We start from the raw sequence: 17924 nt of genomic DNA, 5'->3' as shown, positions 1-17924 counted from the left end.
CAATCTATATACTGTACATTTTTCCAATTTAAACAAGTTTGTATCTTATTGGTTTTCGCATGAATTTTTTTCCCCTTTTGAGAGAATTCTTGTGTGAAATTTATTTTTTCTCCTTTCATTTTTTGTAACAACATTAATATTTTCTTCCAACTTTAAACTTTGAATGTTTCCTTTATCATATCTCAAAATCCGATAATTAACAAGTGATCTTATATGCAAAGTCTATTTATACCCTCATATTATAAACCTTTTACTTTTTTTAGATTTTTTTTGTGGTATCATTTATGTTATTGACTTATCTTTCATATTTTAATCCAATAATTTTACAAACTAATGTTGTTGATAACAAATTAACACAATCAACAACAACAACATCAATTCCACTAGTAGGGTCTGAGAATGGTAGAGTGTTTGCAGATCTTACCCTTACTCCTCCGAGGAACAAATTAACACAATAGACATTCAATATTGGTATAGTAAATTTTAATCAAAGACCAATTAATTATTTATGTAGTAAATATATTTTTGGACAAAATATAGAAATTGAAAGATTTTTGAGAAGAACAAATAAAATAGATAGGGAAGGAATGGAATAACGCATGATAATTTCATATATTTCGTTATGGGAGGAAGGTCAAGATTAAGGAAAATATGGAATATATATTTGATACATTATGAAAGAGAATATGAGAGATTTCAAACATTAAATATGAAAAGATATTGATTCTAAGACGATTGAAATATTTTTTGACGTCGGGATTTAGTGCATAACAAATGTCCACATTTAATGGAAATATCTTAGTTATGTGTTGATTAAGAGAGTGTTATGATTGAATTGTTGCAACTTTTTGAAAGGGAAAAAGATATAGTAACAAACATAAGAGATCAAAAAATATTTGTCCAAGCTCTACTAGCGTATGGAAATAGATTTTAAATTGGAAATTCATTTTGCTATAAATCTGAATTGAGATACTATGGTTATGTCAAGTAAAGTATTGTTGGGAATGTACAATAAAATAATGTTATGAAAAGAGAATTCTACAAAAGAAGATTTGCTGAAATCCAAGAAGATCAAGATGCTAAAATCATTCATGGAAGGATATTAATTATGAATGTAGAGCACGTATGGAAATAAAATAATTCAAAATCTATCAATCACATAAGATGAAATTAAATTACATTTCATTTGGAAAGAATTTGAATTCAATGTGAACTAGAAGTAATAATTAGGTAACAGAGATTATGAAAATTCGAGGTAGAAGAGAGTTATGAAAAGATTTAAAATTTAGAACTTTAAAAATTTGAATTTACATATTATGGTTATGTGAAGAAAAATATTATTGGACACTTTAAAAATTATAGGGGGAAAACCGTCATGAAAAGAGAATGTGAAGAAGATTTATTGAATCCAGGAAGATCAAGTTGCTAAAATCATTTATGAAAGGATATTAATAATGACTATAGCATAAAGGAAATAAAATAATACAAATCCACATTGACATGAGATTAAATCAAATTATATTTAATTTGAAAAGTATTTGAATTCATTTAGAATTGGAGGTAGAAATTTATTTTACTCGATTTCTTGAGTCAACAAAGGACATTTAGATATCTAATAAAAAGGAAATATTATTATAAAAAAAAAAACTAAGTTAGAAATATTGTAAATTAGTGATTATAATTTAATCGTGAAATCTTTTATATTTTTGATCATTCGTAAAATTCAGTTGTGCACGTGACCAAGGTAATACAATTTGAACTTTTAGAAATATATGTTTCTTTGGAATACTAAATGCAAGTTCATTATAGTATTTCTTTTATATGATAACGAGCATTTAAAGAGTTAAATTTTATCGAACAAACAAATTGAAAAGCAAAATTATGGACATTACATAGTAATTAATACTATGACATTGGAAAATTGTTTGTTGCTTGGCTTATAGTCGGGTTCAGTGATAGTTAGATCATTAGAACTTTCTCGTATAATTAAATCCATAGTAAACAACGTATAGTTTATATACGAACATGCACGTACAACTAGGGTTTATTTACATACAGTAAATAATAATTTATCTGTGGTGTAACATTACTTGTTATATACACATTACTCATCCCATTTTCATGTTATGTTGAGGTTTGACTAGCTAGTGATTTTATTTTATTTTATTTTTAATGTAAAAATCTAATATTTATACATAAATAGATGGTTATGGAGAAAAAATGAAACAAGAAGTATCTTTTGAGAGTAGTATTTTGAACATAATTAGAACAATTTAATTAACCACTATATATCAACTTTAAAATAAGATAATTACGCCTCAATTTCAAATTAAACTACGTGCACCTATTTTGCTCCACTTAACTATTATATTTTGAAGTTACCACAATATTCATATTATCTATTTTGTTTCAAAAGAAAAGAAAAAAATAATAAATAATATGATAAGCAAAAATAAAAGAAAAATTCTAATATAATAAAAATTGTGATGAGATGTATAGAAATTTTCTTTAATAGCAGTTAAAGTGCCAATGCGGACAAACAACAAATGGAAAAACTAAATAAATTGATATAATATTTGGCAGTAAAAGAGGTTAGTAGCTCCCTCCTAAATCCAGCAGCCACCATTGCCGTTGAGATAGAGAGCCCTAAACCTGGTAAACTACCATTGACACTCACGTGCCAATAACACCTCTCTCTTACAACAAACACAAACCAGATATATATACATACATACATTTACAGAAACTGCTCTTCCTCCTATCGTGGAAGAATAAAAAAAAAACAAAAAACCCTAAACGAGCCAAAAAAAGAATAAAATTCCCTTTCTTCCTAGCTGAAAACCCTATATATTCCTCTGGGGTTTTGTATTCTCCATCTCTTATTTCTGCGGCGTTGCATTGTTTCCTCAGGTATCCTTTCATTTTCGTTTTCACTTTTTGATTTTGGGTTTAATTACTTCTGTTAGAGAAGAAGAATTTAATTACCTATGTTAATTGTTGATAACTACCTCTTTGTAAAGTAAAGATTGGTTCTTTATTGGTTTCTTGGTTTTAATTTCGTGTAAAAATCGAGTTGCTTTATATGGTTTTCCAATTGGTGAATATTCATTGGGGTTAAATGGAGAAAATGTTGACGGGTTTATTCATTTGGTAGCTATTGAGGTGAAAATTGAAGTTTTTTGATACTTCTCTGTCAAATTTTCATTTCTGGGGATTGTTTAATTTTTTATGACGGTGGTCTCCAGGCCAGCTTGCTCGCACCTCGTCTACTCTGCCGGGTACCTGCTACCTCCCGCTGGCACAGGTACCGGGTAACTCTGTCCACCAAGCTGAGGTAGATGGAAAGAAATCAGAAATCACCTAGTGGGTTTTGTGGGGATTGTTTATTGTTTTTCCTTTTCTACTTCTTAGTTTTGCCCCTTCTTTTTTTTGGGGAGGGGGGAGGAAGAGACAGGTGGTGGCAGTGAGGTTTGGAACTTGTTATTGTCCTATGGGAATGAATTCTAGGGGATGATGTCGCAGGACTGTGAAGAAATTATAAATGAAGTAAGAAAAGCAAGTAAAGATAGAAGTAAGACCCTTAATTGGATGTTCACATAGGCAACAAAATGCAAATGAACCACTGACCTCCTATTTAGATTCATATATGGGGTTTTGTGGGGGAGGGTGGGGGGGTTAATTAATGTAACTTGATCAATTTGCTGCGTTTTTTTATTTTGAGCGGAACTAATGAAACCATCTCCTTGGAGGTGCATGTCTTATTGGAATTCGGAAAAGTTTACTTACGAAGGTTTTGCTGTCTGTTACTTATGCTCGTCTTCTGAATGAATAAAGTTTCTGTCTTATTCACTTCATTTACACTTTTTAGATTTTACCTTTATTCTTGCATTAGTTCTGAGAAGGCCTATAAACAGTTTTGCTCGGATCGGGCAGCTCATGTCGGGAGGTCCTATGGCGATCGTCAAACCAGAGGTATGAGCGACCATAAATTTTTATGTTCAAACGACACTTGGCTGTATTTATTTATCTAGTAATAGAAGTATGAGAGACCATGAGGTATGAGCTCATGTCGCCGTTATGATCTATGTGAATTTTGGACACTCTTTTAATTTTTATTCCTTTTATGCTCAATCAATCCCATTCCGTTTAAAGGCTGTCTTGTATCAGTTGCTCTTTCAGGCTGTGAGTTGCATTCACTAGGTATTATGAGATGCCACGATTTGGGAATAGCAGTTTTTTTGTGTTAAGATGAACTGGCTCTGCTGATAGACTTTTTTTTAGACATATTTTAGATTTAAAGATGGATACTGCATGGAAGAGTTAGGTGTTTCTTAGTTTAATGATGCCATGTTGCATCACCACACAAGATATGTTGTATAGATCATTGCGCTGAAATGTTGTAAGCGTTGATCCAGTTGGAGAACTGATAATGGGCAGCTCTAATGCAGGCACTGGTGGCATAATTTTAGTTGCCATTAAGTGTTATTATTTAAAGACACTGTTATTTCTTCTGGATACTTTTTGCATGGGAAAGTCGTGTGACATCCTCTGTCACTGTCCAAGTTTTGGGCATAGATTTTTAGTGTATTTCCACTGCTCCCCATATTATATGTTCCAATCAAGTGACCTTTTCCAAATTACTCTTGCTAATTTGCTTTGCGGTTCTTCCGTACAGATGAAGTCATACATCTGGCTCCAAACAGCTGATGGTTCAATCCAACAAGTGGAGCAAGAGGTTGCCATGTATTGCCCTGTGATATGCAGGGAAGTAGCTCAAAACAGCACGGGATCCTCGAAAAATAATGCAGTTGTACTTCCTGAACGAGTCAATGCTGCTGTCTTAGGGTTAATACTGGATTTTTGTCGGTTCCATCAAGTTGCTGGCCGTTCTAATAAGGTCTATTTCTTGCTTCCTTGTTAACAATGCATGTCCTCTCCCCACAATGAAGGAAAATCAGAGCTCAGTATGTTATGTGTAGGTTTTATGTAATAGGATGTTCAAGCATTTGCTTTCCACTAAGTGCAACAGTTGTCTTTTATGTATCTAGGAGCGCAAGATTTTTGATGAGAAGTACATCCGGTTAGATACCCAGAAGTTATGTGAATTGGCTTCTGCTGCTGACAGCCTTCAACTAAAGCCTGTGGTTGACCTTACAAGCCGTGCACTTGCTAGGGTGATTGAAGGCAAAACTCCCGAAGAAATACGTGAAACTTTCCATTTGCCTGATGATCTAACAGAGGTCTGTCTCGCTAGCATAAAACTTTGATAGCTAGCTACTTCCATATTGTTTCTATTCTTACATGGAAGTGGTATTTCGTCAGGAGGAGAAGTTGGAGCCTTTGAGAAATATGACGGATGATCCACGTATCCGCCTTCTAAATCGACTCTATGCAAAAAAAAGAAAAGAATTGAATGAGAGAAAGAAACTAAAGGTGCTTTGACATTTAGCTCTTGTTTGAATCTTTAATTGTGGTTACTTAAGTTGACGCTAATTATTGCATGATTGTATATGCATCAACTATTGTTTTGCATCAATTCATTAATGGGGAACTGCTCTTCATTTACATTTTCCAGAATGTTGAGGTGGAAGAACAGCAAGTTGTAGATGAAAGATCCGTTGATGATCTTTTGTCATTCATAAATGGTGGAGATGGAGGTATATTGATGAACTTCATTGACACCCTCCGTTGTGGTGTAGAGTTGCTCTAATTTCTACATGTTATATAAGTAATATAATTTAGCTATTTGCGTACGTTAATTTCCATATATTGCCAATGACTAGATGAAGTTGTATTGCATCGCTATGTATCATTGTTTGTCGACTTCTATCTTTAGTCACCTTTTGGGTGTGAATTCTTTTGACTATATCATTATTTCTCCGGTTCTGTATTGTGGATGCTTTCTTGATGGAAACGTTAAGAGCATATTTTGCAGTGCACACAACTTTATCAATGGAGTTGTGTGTCATAGTTTGTATCTTTAGTTTGCCCAAGCTATGGTCACGGGCATGCGTCATTCTTGTGCTTTCGATGAATTCTTTGCTGCATAAATTTTTTTTCCGATAAGTAAACATATTGCTGCATATCTGCATAATCAGAAAAAATAAATTGCTGCATATTCATCATATTTGTAGTCTGTATTGTTACTGGACCTCATAATACTGTAATCTAGCTTCGTCTGAAGGATTTAACTTTTTCATTAGTACATGCACATGCACAGGTTAGCTTTTCAGTCAACGGAGAACTGTATACTTCTCATTTCTACAAGCGCCTGACATTTGATGATTTTTAACCAACATTATTGTTTTGAGAACCTTGGTCTTGATTCTGTGTCTGATAAGTTCCTTCTTTTAATTGTCTCATGGTACCTTTTTTTTTTTTTGCAGACTCAAAGGGAGTGAGAGAAACAAAAAATAAAAAGAAAACTCGAGGGAGAAAAGAACAAGCTAGAAACAATTCTTCAAATAATGAAGCTGGAAACTGTAATAAGGTTGGCATCTCGTGGACTCTATTCTTTTATTTTTTCTGCTCACATGCGTGTAAAAGAGAGGAGAGTGTCTTGCTCGGAACTATCTTTTATTTGTTTTGATCCGATCCTTGCTGGTACTCAGGAATCTAGTTGCCTTGCATCTGGCTGCCTAAATAGTGATATCAGCGACATGTCTTCTCTGAGTAGAAATTCAAAGCTGCAAAACTCGGCATCTGCAACGTTTCCATCTAAACTCGACTTTGATGACTTTGATATGGATGATGAGTTAGATCCAGTAATGCAGGAAAAAATTGACAGGTTTGCTTATCTTGACTAGAGATAGATGTGTTGTTCTACTATATGACATGATTGCATTTCTGATGTTAAATTGTTGAGTTTTAGTTTATGTTATGTTTCTTTTTCTCATAGATCTTGGTAGGATTCTTTAGGTGAAGGGAAGACTAGTTTTTTTGGCCTCTCTCTCTCTCTCTCTCTCTCTCTCTCTCTCTCTCTGGGTTCCTTCTGCTTCTTCTGAACTGTTGTGTTGCTTAGTGAACTTACTGACAGTGGATTCTGCGGAGGTTGCATGCCTATCTATTAAGCTCAGTGGAACTATCTGTTTTTTTTTTTAATAAGTAACTATCGATATCCCTTCTTTCTGGCAAGACTGAAGGATTTGCATGCTTCAGGGCAATGCATGGCCTAAAGGTTAATAACTTAGCCTTTATGCGCATAACTAAACCCCCACCCCCCAAAAAAAAAGGAAAGAAAAAAGAACAAAAGATAGAAAAAGGGTTGAGATAGAATATTTATCTTCCCAAAATCCCATGGAGAGTTTTTCCCTGTGATATAGCTCCCCTGGTTTAAAACTCTAGATTCTTTATCTGGCTCTAATATGGGCACACCTTTGATGATCTGTCTTATCTAATTCCATGAATTTCCTCGATTTCTTTGTTTGACCTGCTTCCTTTTCTGGCATTAATTTCTTGCCTGGTTTCATATTCTGGTTGTCTTTCCTAAACATTGTGCAAACTGCAAGTTAATCAACATTATAATGCTCACATTCTTCTAGCTGGAATCTGCTTACATATCATAGTATATGGATTTATTTAATCAGTGTAGAACTGCCATCTCATCCACGAGTGATGGTGTATGGATAACAACCAATAAATCCCTAGTTATGTAGCAGAGGTTATTTTTTATTATTTATCCTTGAGAATATGTAGTAGTTCCATCAGAATTCTGTCTTTGGAGAAGGGGCTTGTTCTAGTCTCTGTGTGTGTCACTAGCAGTTACTATCAATTACAGAGAGATGCTTTCCATATTACTCTTAGCATGGGCTTCTATTATCTGTATGGGGCAAGTTTTCTTTTAACTATTCCAATGGTAAAATATGGGGTTTGTAACTTGATTCTGAATTTCTAAATTGCAGGGAGGTTGAGGATTTTGCTCGGCGACTAAACTGTGACTGGCCGGAGATTTTGTCTTTGGCTCCAGAGAGGAGGCTTGGACCAATTTCCATGAATGGAAATGGTTCCTTGAAGAGATGTACAGGTAAGATTTTATCTTTCTTGAACCAAACATTTATAGAGAACTTAGAAAAAATGTAAATATTCTTCAGGAAAGATCTTGCTGAGCTGCAGTGAAATAAAGAATTCAATCCGTAGGTGATTGGAATATGCCAACAAGTACAATAATTTTTAGGCTGGTTTGAGAAGTTGAATTAAATAGTAGAATCTTAATCATAAAAGAATATCGTAGTATGGAGCTGCCATGATTGTATCTGACATTCATTATATACCTAATGAGACAATGCCTCAGTAGTGTCAGAAATGGTTCCAGATTTAATGCAGTATAGCATTTGATTTGTTTGCATTTCCCTCAAAGAACTAAAAGCATTCCTTGAAGTCAAAACTCTCTCTTTTGTTTAACGTGTGTCACATATCTGATTTCCCACAGCGATTTCTCCTGGTCGATTCAGGGTGATCTTTAACCTAGTTTATTTCAAATTGTTGCTGTGGAAATCAGGCTTATAAGTAGTGTTATTGCTGCAGCTGACTTTTTGTAATCAGAATTTCAATGGTTCTTTGGAGTTGACATATTAGGGAAGTAATTTAGTCTGAATGCTTGTAGCTCCGTGCATGATTTTTCTCATGGCCCTGTCATTTCATTTATGAATCGTTGCTTCTAGAGCTGGGAATGTGTATTAAACTTCGTGGCTAGTTTGTGGTTGTGAACAATGATTATTTGTTGATTGTTAGCTTTGCACCTCTCCTTGAACATTTTCCACCCTAAGAAAAAAGAAAAACAGAATCACCCGAATCAATATAAGATGACTTGATAAAACAGATGTCTGCATTGTGCAAGAGAAATAAGAAGCTGACTGTTTTGTGCTAGAAGCTTGTGTCTCATTGGGAGTCTATAATCTTTGCAGCAGGTGTGGACCGAGGATAATGGTTGAAATGGTGGATATTGCGTCTTTTAGATTCAGCTTGAGCTTAACATGCCAGCGTGTCTGTCTCCGCTGTTTGCAACGATGGCTGGTAATGCTTTGTTGTTCATTGCATGTAAAGTTCTACCCTCTTGTCAAGCTGCCAAAAGTGAGTTCTTGTCGCTGTTTAAGCCGAGTGCTCAAAAGTGTAGGGAAATATCAAGATAGAAGGAAAGTTTTCGTTGTTTGTGGTTTATGGTAACTTGCATTGCATTTGCCATGCATTTCCAGACACTGAGATACAGTTTCCAATTTTGCAATAGATTCCAGATTTCTTTAAACCTGGTTTTCTATCTTCTCTGATTTGGTTCAAATGGCTGTTGTAATTCCCCCCGCCACCCCTTTGCTTTATTTTATTTCATTTCATTTTTTATTTAAATTTGCTTTTGCCTTTTCCCCTTAAAAGAAATGTATAATGACCATTTCTCTCATGAAATGGCTGCATACCTCACTGACACCAGGGTGTATAACTGTATATTATGTACAAAAAATAGATATCGTGCTTGTGTTTCTTCATTGTACAAGTAATTAGTCTAAGCTTGTGGTTAACAAACAAACGATAACCAGGCCTCGATCCCAAGCTAGTTGTATTGGCTGTTTGAACCTCAATATCATAAATTGTTCTGTATGGGTTCAGTTAATGAGGATTCATCAGTAGTTTTACGCTGGCTGTCAACTTATTCCGACTCTCTTCCTTTATCACAAGCTTATCTTATCGTAGCTGTATAGTATCTTTCTCCTGGCCCGGGCCCGGGCCCGAAACAGACAAAGCAAGCCTGCTACCTATGCCTGGAAAATTGTCTAAAAAAATATTATTATTATAGAAACGGCTAGCGAGTAGCGAGAGGAGCTTGGGGTAGTTTAGGAAATAGGGGTTATTTGGTACATCGCGTCTTTCAAAAGTTCATGTTCATGTAATTGCTTTGGTTTTTCTCCTTTTTAGCTTCATCTTTGGTTGCCATGTCTATATTTGATAGCTGCTACCAAATACGCTTAGAAATGCAAGAAGGTGTTGGTTTAGATAATTGGTCACTCCAAAATATTTTAAATTAGTACATATCTCAGCAGGAGGGCTTAAATATATGACCATTATTAGTTGTAAATAATAAAGAATAATTTGTACATCACTGCTAACAAATATCTTTATATATGAAATTACAAATAATCTTTAGTACTTTTCACAATAATATCTTAATTTATTACCTTGCATTACCTCATGTGTTTCCATAAATTAGGTTACGGAGCTTTTTCTGAAAATTCATGGAATGCTACTGATAGTGTATCTCTTTTTGTCCCCAATTTTTCCACTTACAACATTACCAACACCTGTACGATCTATTAAATTTATTTTAACGTATTCTGGGGATTTATTTGAACACCCAAAAAGGACATAAAAGTGATACTATTAGGAAAAAAATTATAGTTACAAGTACACCCACTTTTATACTAAGGTAAAATTGTTGGGATTTTTACACATATAGCCTGTCATATTCATTGTTTACTTTTCTAGCCATATACATAATTTATACATCGATAATACATAATTATACGCATATAATATACATATATTATATCTTCAATGGCTATTTTTAGTTTACACAGTTTGGTGGTCCGCTATTTGAATTAATTTTTCAATTGTTAGAGTAACAGTTATAACTAACCCACTTTATAATGTCCGTTGGGCAGTCAAATTTATGAAATGGGCCTGATTTAAATGCTTGCTAAAAATTTAATCTTAGTAGAAAATTAATTTTGATCAAATATAATTTATTCAAACTTGTTATTTCTCGACCGAAGAAGAAATTGTTCTAAAGGTGAATCATATATTATGTTGCTCTAAGTATTTTTTAAAGAATATCGGTGTAAAAAAGTTTCAAATTTGTATATGTATCGCTTTATTAAAGTAGTCTAAAGTCTAAATCGCATAAAACAAATAGATGATTAGCTTACTTATTCTATGAGACTGGTATCTAGCTTGAGATAATTACGAAGATTTTCTCATGAAATCAGAAATAAATAACCGATAGACAAAAGTTGTGTTGCAAACTGTAATTACTTATTTACAGTAGTCGCACAACAACAAATCTCCTTTTTTTATAAATACGAAGAAAATGAAAGAAAAATAAAGGTACACCCCAAAATTTAGCATAGAGTAATTGGGCTCGTGCTCAGCACGGGCTATCAGTAATTAGTGTATATATATATACATACTTGTCCATAAAATTTTATAAGTTTCTAAAAAATTTAAAAATAATTTATTTTAAAAAGTTTTGTTCCCCAACTTACAAAATTGCAATACTTTTGTAAGAAATAAAATGCATGTCTAAACATAATTTTAAATTACAAATATTATTTTTCAACTCAACTCCAAATACTTTTTTTTTTCAAAATTACAATTTTTTATGTGCAAACACCTATTTATTATTAGGGGTCGTTTGGTAGGATGCATTAGATAAATTAATGTACGCATTAACTTTGTGTATTCATAATACCATATTTGGTACACTTTTTGAACATATGCATTAGTTATACAAGCATTAGTTGTACACCCTATTTGATATTATCCTATGCGTAACTAATGCATAAGAAACCATGGTATTAACAATACAATGAGTTTTAATACATGCATTAGCTTAGTTAAAGACAATATTATCCTTCAAAATTTGCTTGTTTAAAATATGCTATTATATTAATGCAAGTTAGAAATAGTCCCAGAAAGTTGGAAATAAATTATATCCCTAGTAAATAAATAAATACTTAGCATATTTTTTTTTATAAATAAATATTTAGTTATATACTACAATATAGGTAGACAAACCAAATATATATTTTTTAAAACCTTGTTCATGTAAAAATATTCCTCAACATATGTTTCTTTTAAAAAATAAAATGATGGATTAATTATGAAGGTATTTTTGTAAACAAACAATTCTTTAAAAAATTGTGTAATGCTTTAATACATCAAACCAAATAATGAATAAAAAAATATATTAGTATAACTAATGCCAGCATTACTAATACATTATATTCAACAGTATTCTTATACACCCTCTCAAACGAACAAGGTGCCAAACTGACACATATGACCTGTTCATCTATCTTTATCCATAAAGAGAATAAAACAAAAGCAATCCGTCTAGAAATTGAAAAAACACAAAATCTATACTGAGTTTAAAATTTTCAACTATCTAAGTTACATATAAAAAAAAGTCCAGCTAATTTGATAGTAAACATGGTAATTAATTTATTATAAATAGATATATTATAATCCGTGCATAACCTAGTGCTTACTGTTTATAATGGGAGCTAGTAAACGATTGCCCGTGTTGCACACGGGCCCAATAAACATATGCTAAATATTAAATTATAATTTTTGGGAGCTTCGTATAAATTGACAGTTATTATTTTCTTTTTTAAGCCGGTACACACAAAATAGACACTAAGGATACATAATTATTTATATATATATATATATATATACACACACACACATACATTTGACGGACATTTTTAGCTTAAGCAATTGGATGGACAACTATTTAACTTAATTCTTCATACTTTTTCATTATTAAAGAACTTTTTGTTTTAAAAGTCCATCTCCAAAGTATCCTAAAGTTAATCTTAAACCACCTAAAATAATTGAAAAGCAAAAAATTAATAATTTTGTTTGTCCAAACTATTACCTGAAATTTAAATTTTAATAGGAGTCTGCTTTATGATCATGTTGTGCTAATTAACATGAGCAAATATTTTGCTTAACTTATGCTGAATGATACAAAAATTCTGTTTTACAACATAAGAAATTACATATCATCTCTTCTTTGTTCTCCCTGCGAGTTTTTGCTTCTAAAGTTCTTCTCTTATTTTCTTCGTCTCTTTTTCTATTTTTATAGATGTTTTGTTTTTATTAAAGGTGCTCCTGCAACTATCTTCACAGTCAATTTCTTATATATCTAAGGTAGTTAATTTTCTTTAATATGTCTTGAATACCAAAATAATTTTATTATAGTTTAATCAAAAAAATAGGTTTAATATGTGTCTTTAGTTTCTAATTGCTCCTCTTGCTCTTAACTTTGGACTTCTGTAAGTGTTTATCTTTCTGAACTTATTCTTTCCTCAATTATACAAATTGCAATTTCTTTCCTTTGTGGATTTTGTACCACTTTTATATTAATGTCTTCATCAGTTCTTGATGTTGTGTCAATTTTTCTGACAAGAAAAATTAGGGGTTCGATTGAGCTTCTATGCTGCCCAAAGTCTCCATAGCATCGCAATGCCCATCACCAGAAAAGAAGCTTAACACAAATTAAACCTGGTTTCTTTGTTTTCTGCAGTTCTAATTTAAGAGGAGCTGAATTATCGGCTGAAAAAATGGAGTTGGTGAGGATATTTATGACTCTGAGTGCTTCGACAACGTCGTCAATTGGATGGTACAGTGAGTTACCGCGGAACTTCAAGAAGATTAAGTGAGATAAAGAGAAATTTTTAGTGCAAAGTGTTAAGCTACGATGGAGCAAACTGCTAATTGTCCTAGGATTCGTGTTTTTTTCGATTTTTTATTTTGTATTTTTATTAAAAAATTACAATTTTAACATAATCTTAATAATACTTTACCGCTGAAATTATTAAAATCAACGCTTAACTCAGCAATAAAATCAAACACATCAAAAAATCAAAAGGAGAAATCTTAATTGGAACTGAACTCACGTAGAAGTTATTGTTAGTTGTTATCTATCAAATAAGTTTACAAGATAGAAGTACTTTTTACTTTTACAAGTTTTATTGATCCACTTTACCTATTTAATTCTCCAATTGTTATAATAACAACATACACAAGTTATTTAACAAGCTTTTTTCCTTCCAATGATTAAAATGAAGATAATCTTATATAGTTGCATTTATAATTTTTTATTTATCAACTAATATAATTTATTTACAAATAATCAAGGTAAGCGAAAAGTATAATAATCGTATATAATTATTTGTTGAGTCATTCCTCTATCACAGTAATAATTAACCCAATTAGGATCCTTTATTTTCTATAGTAACTGAAAAGCATATTAAAGTACACAATTGTTTCTTCATTTATCCATTTGTCATATATTGGATAGTACTTGTTTTTCTTTTTTTACCTCAAGTTGACTATGTTCTACTCTAACAAAAATTCTTTACCCAAACAAAAATTACATTTTTTTTTAAGATTTTAGAGATAGGTGTCACACCTCCTTTTTTCGCCCCCGCAAGGGGTGCGAAGGGAGTTTTCTCCAATTAAAGGACAGTCGAAACGGGATTTGTTTGTTTATTTCAGAGTCGCCACCTGGGAATTTTATGGCGTCCCAAGTCACCGGTTTTAATCCCGAATCGAGGAGAATATGACTCTGTTTGTCATTCTGCGAACCAGAAATCCGAGTAAGGAATTCTGTTAATTCGGGAGAAGGTGTTAGGCATTCCCGAATTCCGTGGTTCTAGCACGGTCGCTTAACCATTTTATATTTGGCTTAATTATCTTGATTTACTAAATACATTTTTTGTTGTTATATGACTCGTTACCGCCTTAGATTGTTTATAATTATAAACCTTTAAACGAATCACGCGTACGTATATCCGTGTTATATACTTTTTTTTATAAACGTGAGGAATCGTGTCACGCGTACGTGTACACAATAATATTGATAATATTATTTTTTATATTATTTTTTTATTATAAAAATATTTATGTTCGAAATTGTGCTTAAAAATAAAATTAAGAACATCGTCACTCTTATATGATTAAATAGTGGAATGCACATCTCGGGTTTAATTTAACATCCTCCGAAGAACCCCTCTTTTTTTAAAAAAAAAATAAAATATTTTGCTCGAATTTGCGCGAATGCATAATCCGAGTGGCCTTTAGAAATATAATCAGGTCACGCGAACGTATCCCTAATTACACAAAATATTCTTGATGGTAGTATAAATTCTCCACACATTGTTTATTACATCCATTTGTTTTTAAATATGAAATTCATGGAAAATCACTGATTTGGACACCTCTAAATTTCTTGAAAAGAATTCAAAACTTTTTGGGTGTTGATCACATGTTATATTTTAATGTGCGAATTGTATATACCTCAAAACTATTTAAGAATAATGATACGGAAAACTAGGTAACGTGCAACTAAATTTACCGTTTTATTAATTAATATGGTATTAGTATAAAAAGTAAATTATACGCAAAATTCGGAAAGAATTAATTGGATAAACAAACTAATATTTTTCGAAGAATTTTCATTATTCTATTTGTAGCGAATGCTATTTTTTCATTCTTAAAATTGCTACAATTTATAAATCCAATCTTCTTCTACACCATTTGTTTTTAATCCTATAGGCATGATTATTTTGGTTAATTTTTGCTTATGATTGAGTTTGGGATAGACATAATCAAACCAATTTTTATTCTCAACTTATGCGAACTATTTGCAAACACTAACTTTATACGTTGTAAAAATTGTTGACGTTATATTTTTACATTATTTTTAAAGAAACGAGTTGATCGCATTCCTAAAATAACTAGGCCATTTGTTATTAAGAAAGAGAACTAATCTACCTGTTAATTTAATAAGACGAGATCACATATAACGTAAACATACATTATGAACTGTTCGCAATACTCCAACATTGTAATAATAACGGATTTTATCAACCCTCCTTTCACTTATGGTCATACACACAATCGTTATTACGCCATATACGAATAAAATGCAACCAACATCATCTAGCCTTAAACAACAACTGAATATTTAACAAAATAGGCTAATAATGTATTTTCTTGATATTTCCATACTATTCTATACCTAACTAACAATATCGTAAGATTTAATTAATGGCCAACCTTCTGCCATGTTCCCTATCTCGACCATTCAAACAATAAATGCCATCACTAAATTTCAAAATAAATAAAATTATTGTAGAAGTTACTACCTCACAAGTTCAATTGGCTAATAGTTTATCCTATCAAGTATAATACTATATTAACCAACTAAAACAAAACTGAAACTTAAACTAGTACATTTAATGAATAGGAGACGTAATTGTAATTCCAAAACTTCATTTTTCTTCCAATGTTGAAGCTTTTCATAACATGAGTTTACAGATATATACCTGGAAATGAGGGTAAAAGAAGTAAGGTTCAGCAGTAGCAGCAGCAACAAAAATCCAACAGCAGAAAAATGCCAATGATTCAACAGATTTGAACAACAAACAACAAGAGCCGTGAAGCCCAGGCGTGCAGTAGCAGGAATTTTAAGAAAATTTCAGGTTCAATCAAACAGTATTACCAAACAAACCCGGACAGATATAAGGAAACAATATTTCTGATTTTGCTTTCTTTCTTTTCTATTTTTCTGTTCCAGTTTGTGTGTGTGTGCGCGCGCTCTCTTTTTCTGTTTTCTTTTTTTTTTCTTTCTTTCTTTCTTCCTTCTTCTTTTCTTTTCAGATTCTTTCTTTTTTTTCTTTTCCTCTTCGTTCTGTTTTTCTTCTGTTCTTCCCTTCTCTATATGGTTTTTTTTATGCAATTCCCTCTCTTTCTCTCTTTCGATTCTTTTTCTTAAAATCAGTCCCTAAACCCCCTCTTATACAGGTCTGCCCCTCCCCTTAAGTGCTGCCTGGCCCCTTTCTTTTAAAATCAGAAAAAATCCACTCAAATAGCACTAAAGTTGCTTTTCTAATCAATCAACCACTAAGGATACTTTTTCCCTTAATTTCAGCACTCCCAATTCCCCTTTGTTCCCCATTAGGATTAATTAATATCTCATTGATAAGACACTGGCAATAAAGTGTTATATTAACTGTTTTATTCCCCAAATACCCCTGAAAATCCCTCAAACTACAGCTTCTACCAACAACAGCCAGTTTTGGATTAAATCTTAGCTGAAAATGCAACCTTCTAACCCAATTATATCTAATCAACATTCGTAAAACTGAATTCAAACCCAACATCACATTAACATCACACAGAACTCAACAGCACAATTTAAACTGAATTTGAAATCAGCATGAATGCAGGGGCATTGTCAGTATATTGACAATGCCCTGAAACTTACTGCCCAGAAACCAACATACACAACATCCATTTGATGAACTTAATGATTTACAAACAAGAATGATTTAATTGACGAGTATTAATCAACTGACTATCTACAATAATTGACAACAAATAGTCTATAAGCAGATAAATAAGTTGTTTCTATCAGCATTAACAGAAACAAGAATTTACAAAACAACTAATCGACGAACTTAATCGAGTCGATTACACACATTGTAAACAAACATAACAAACAGAAACAAATGCCATTATTTGATCAAATGAACGGGTATGAGACAGAATCAAATAAACAAATAGGAAAATTACACAGACTACTGAAATAGGCAACAATATACACGTAGGATACAAAAAGAAGTAGAAAAATACCTCTGAATCTTCAATCTTACACAGACACAGGCTCAACTTGGATTCGGACCTTTTGAGGCTGAACATACTTTATTCGAAGTATTCTCAATTGAGAATACCTCGATTAAAGTCTCTTAGACCTCAATCCCTCATTTAATTTGGGCAAATTCCACAATTTGAAATTTTTAGGGTTCCTGATTCTTTGATCTAAAATTCGAACACTTATAGACATATTCGAACCCAACCAACGGTGTTTTAAGCACGAGGGAGGTCAGGTGGATAACTGGTGTGAGTTTGAGGTACATTGGGGTAGGGTTAGGTTTTACTCGAATCTTCAAATGAAGATTAGAGCAGTTCCAGGAAGATTCGAAGTGAACGAACAACAGATCCATAACGAGGCCGGTCAGGGGGTGGAGGGGGAGATTGATGATGTCCATCTCATTGAAGAAGTATTAGGCATGTGCCTAATAAGAGTTTTCTTTGGTTTGGTAGCCAACCTTGTTGACTTGGTTTGGTTGGTAGCCAACCTTGTTGAA

General features: G+C 32.5%; 1 protein-coding gene across 3 annotated transcripts; it reads left to right on the top strand.

The window, feature by feature from the left end:
• Positions 1-2579: 2579 nt before the first annotated feature.
• Positions 2580-9477, top strand: LOC104232623 (SKP1-like protein 21). 3 transcript variants are annotated; one of them, XM_009785875.2, is made up of 10 exons: positions 2580-2910; positions 3915-3972; positions 4676-4897; positions 5049-5240; positions 5323-5433; positions 5576-5657; positions 6387-6490; positions 6612-6787; positions 7902-8023; positions 8904-9477. In XM_009785875.2, exons 2-10 carry the CDS (start codon positions 3937-3939, stop codon positions 8921-8923), a joined length of 1065 nt encoding a protein of 354 aa, XP_009784177.1. In that variant the 5' UTR covers positions 2580-2910; positions 3915-3936; the 3' UTR covers positions 8924-9477. The 3 variants fall into 3 exon arrangements, with proteins under 3 accessions (XP_009784177.1, XP_009784179.1, XP_009784176.1); XM_009785877.2 differs by having other exon boundaries at positions 3893-3972; positions 8907-9477; XM_009785874.2 differs by having other exon boundaries at positions 3893-3972.
• The last annotated feature ends 8447 nt before the right edge of the window (positions 9478-17924 follow it).

Source organism: Nicotiana sylvestris, chromosome 3 (genome assembly GCF_000393655.2).
Source record: "Nicotiana sylvestris chromosome 3, ASM39365v2, whole genome shotgun sequence".
In the NCBI taxonomy this organism is placed as follows: Eukaryota; Viridiplantae; Streptophyta; class Magnoliopsida; order Solanales; family Solanaceae; genus Nicotiana; species Nicotiana sylvestris.
Note: the sequence above shows the minus strand (reverse complement) of the source record. Positions and strands in the feature narration are given on the sequence as shown.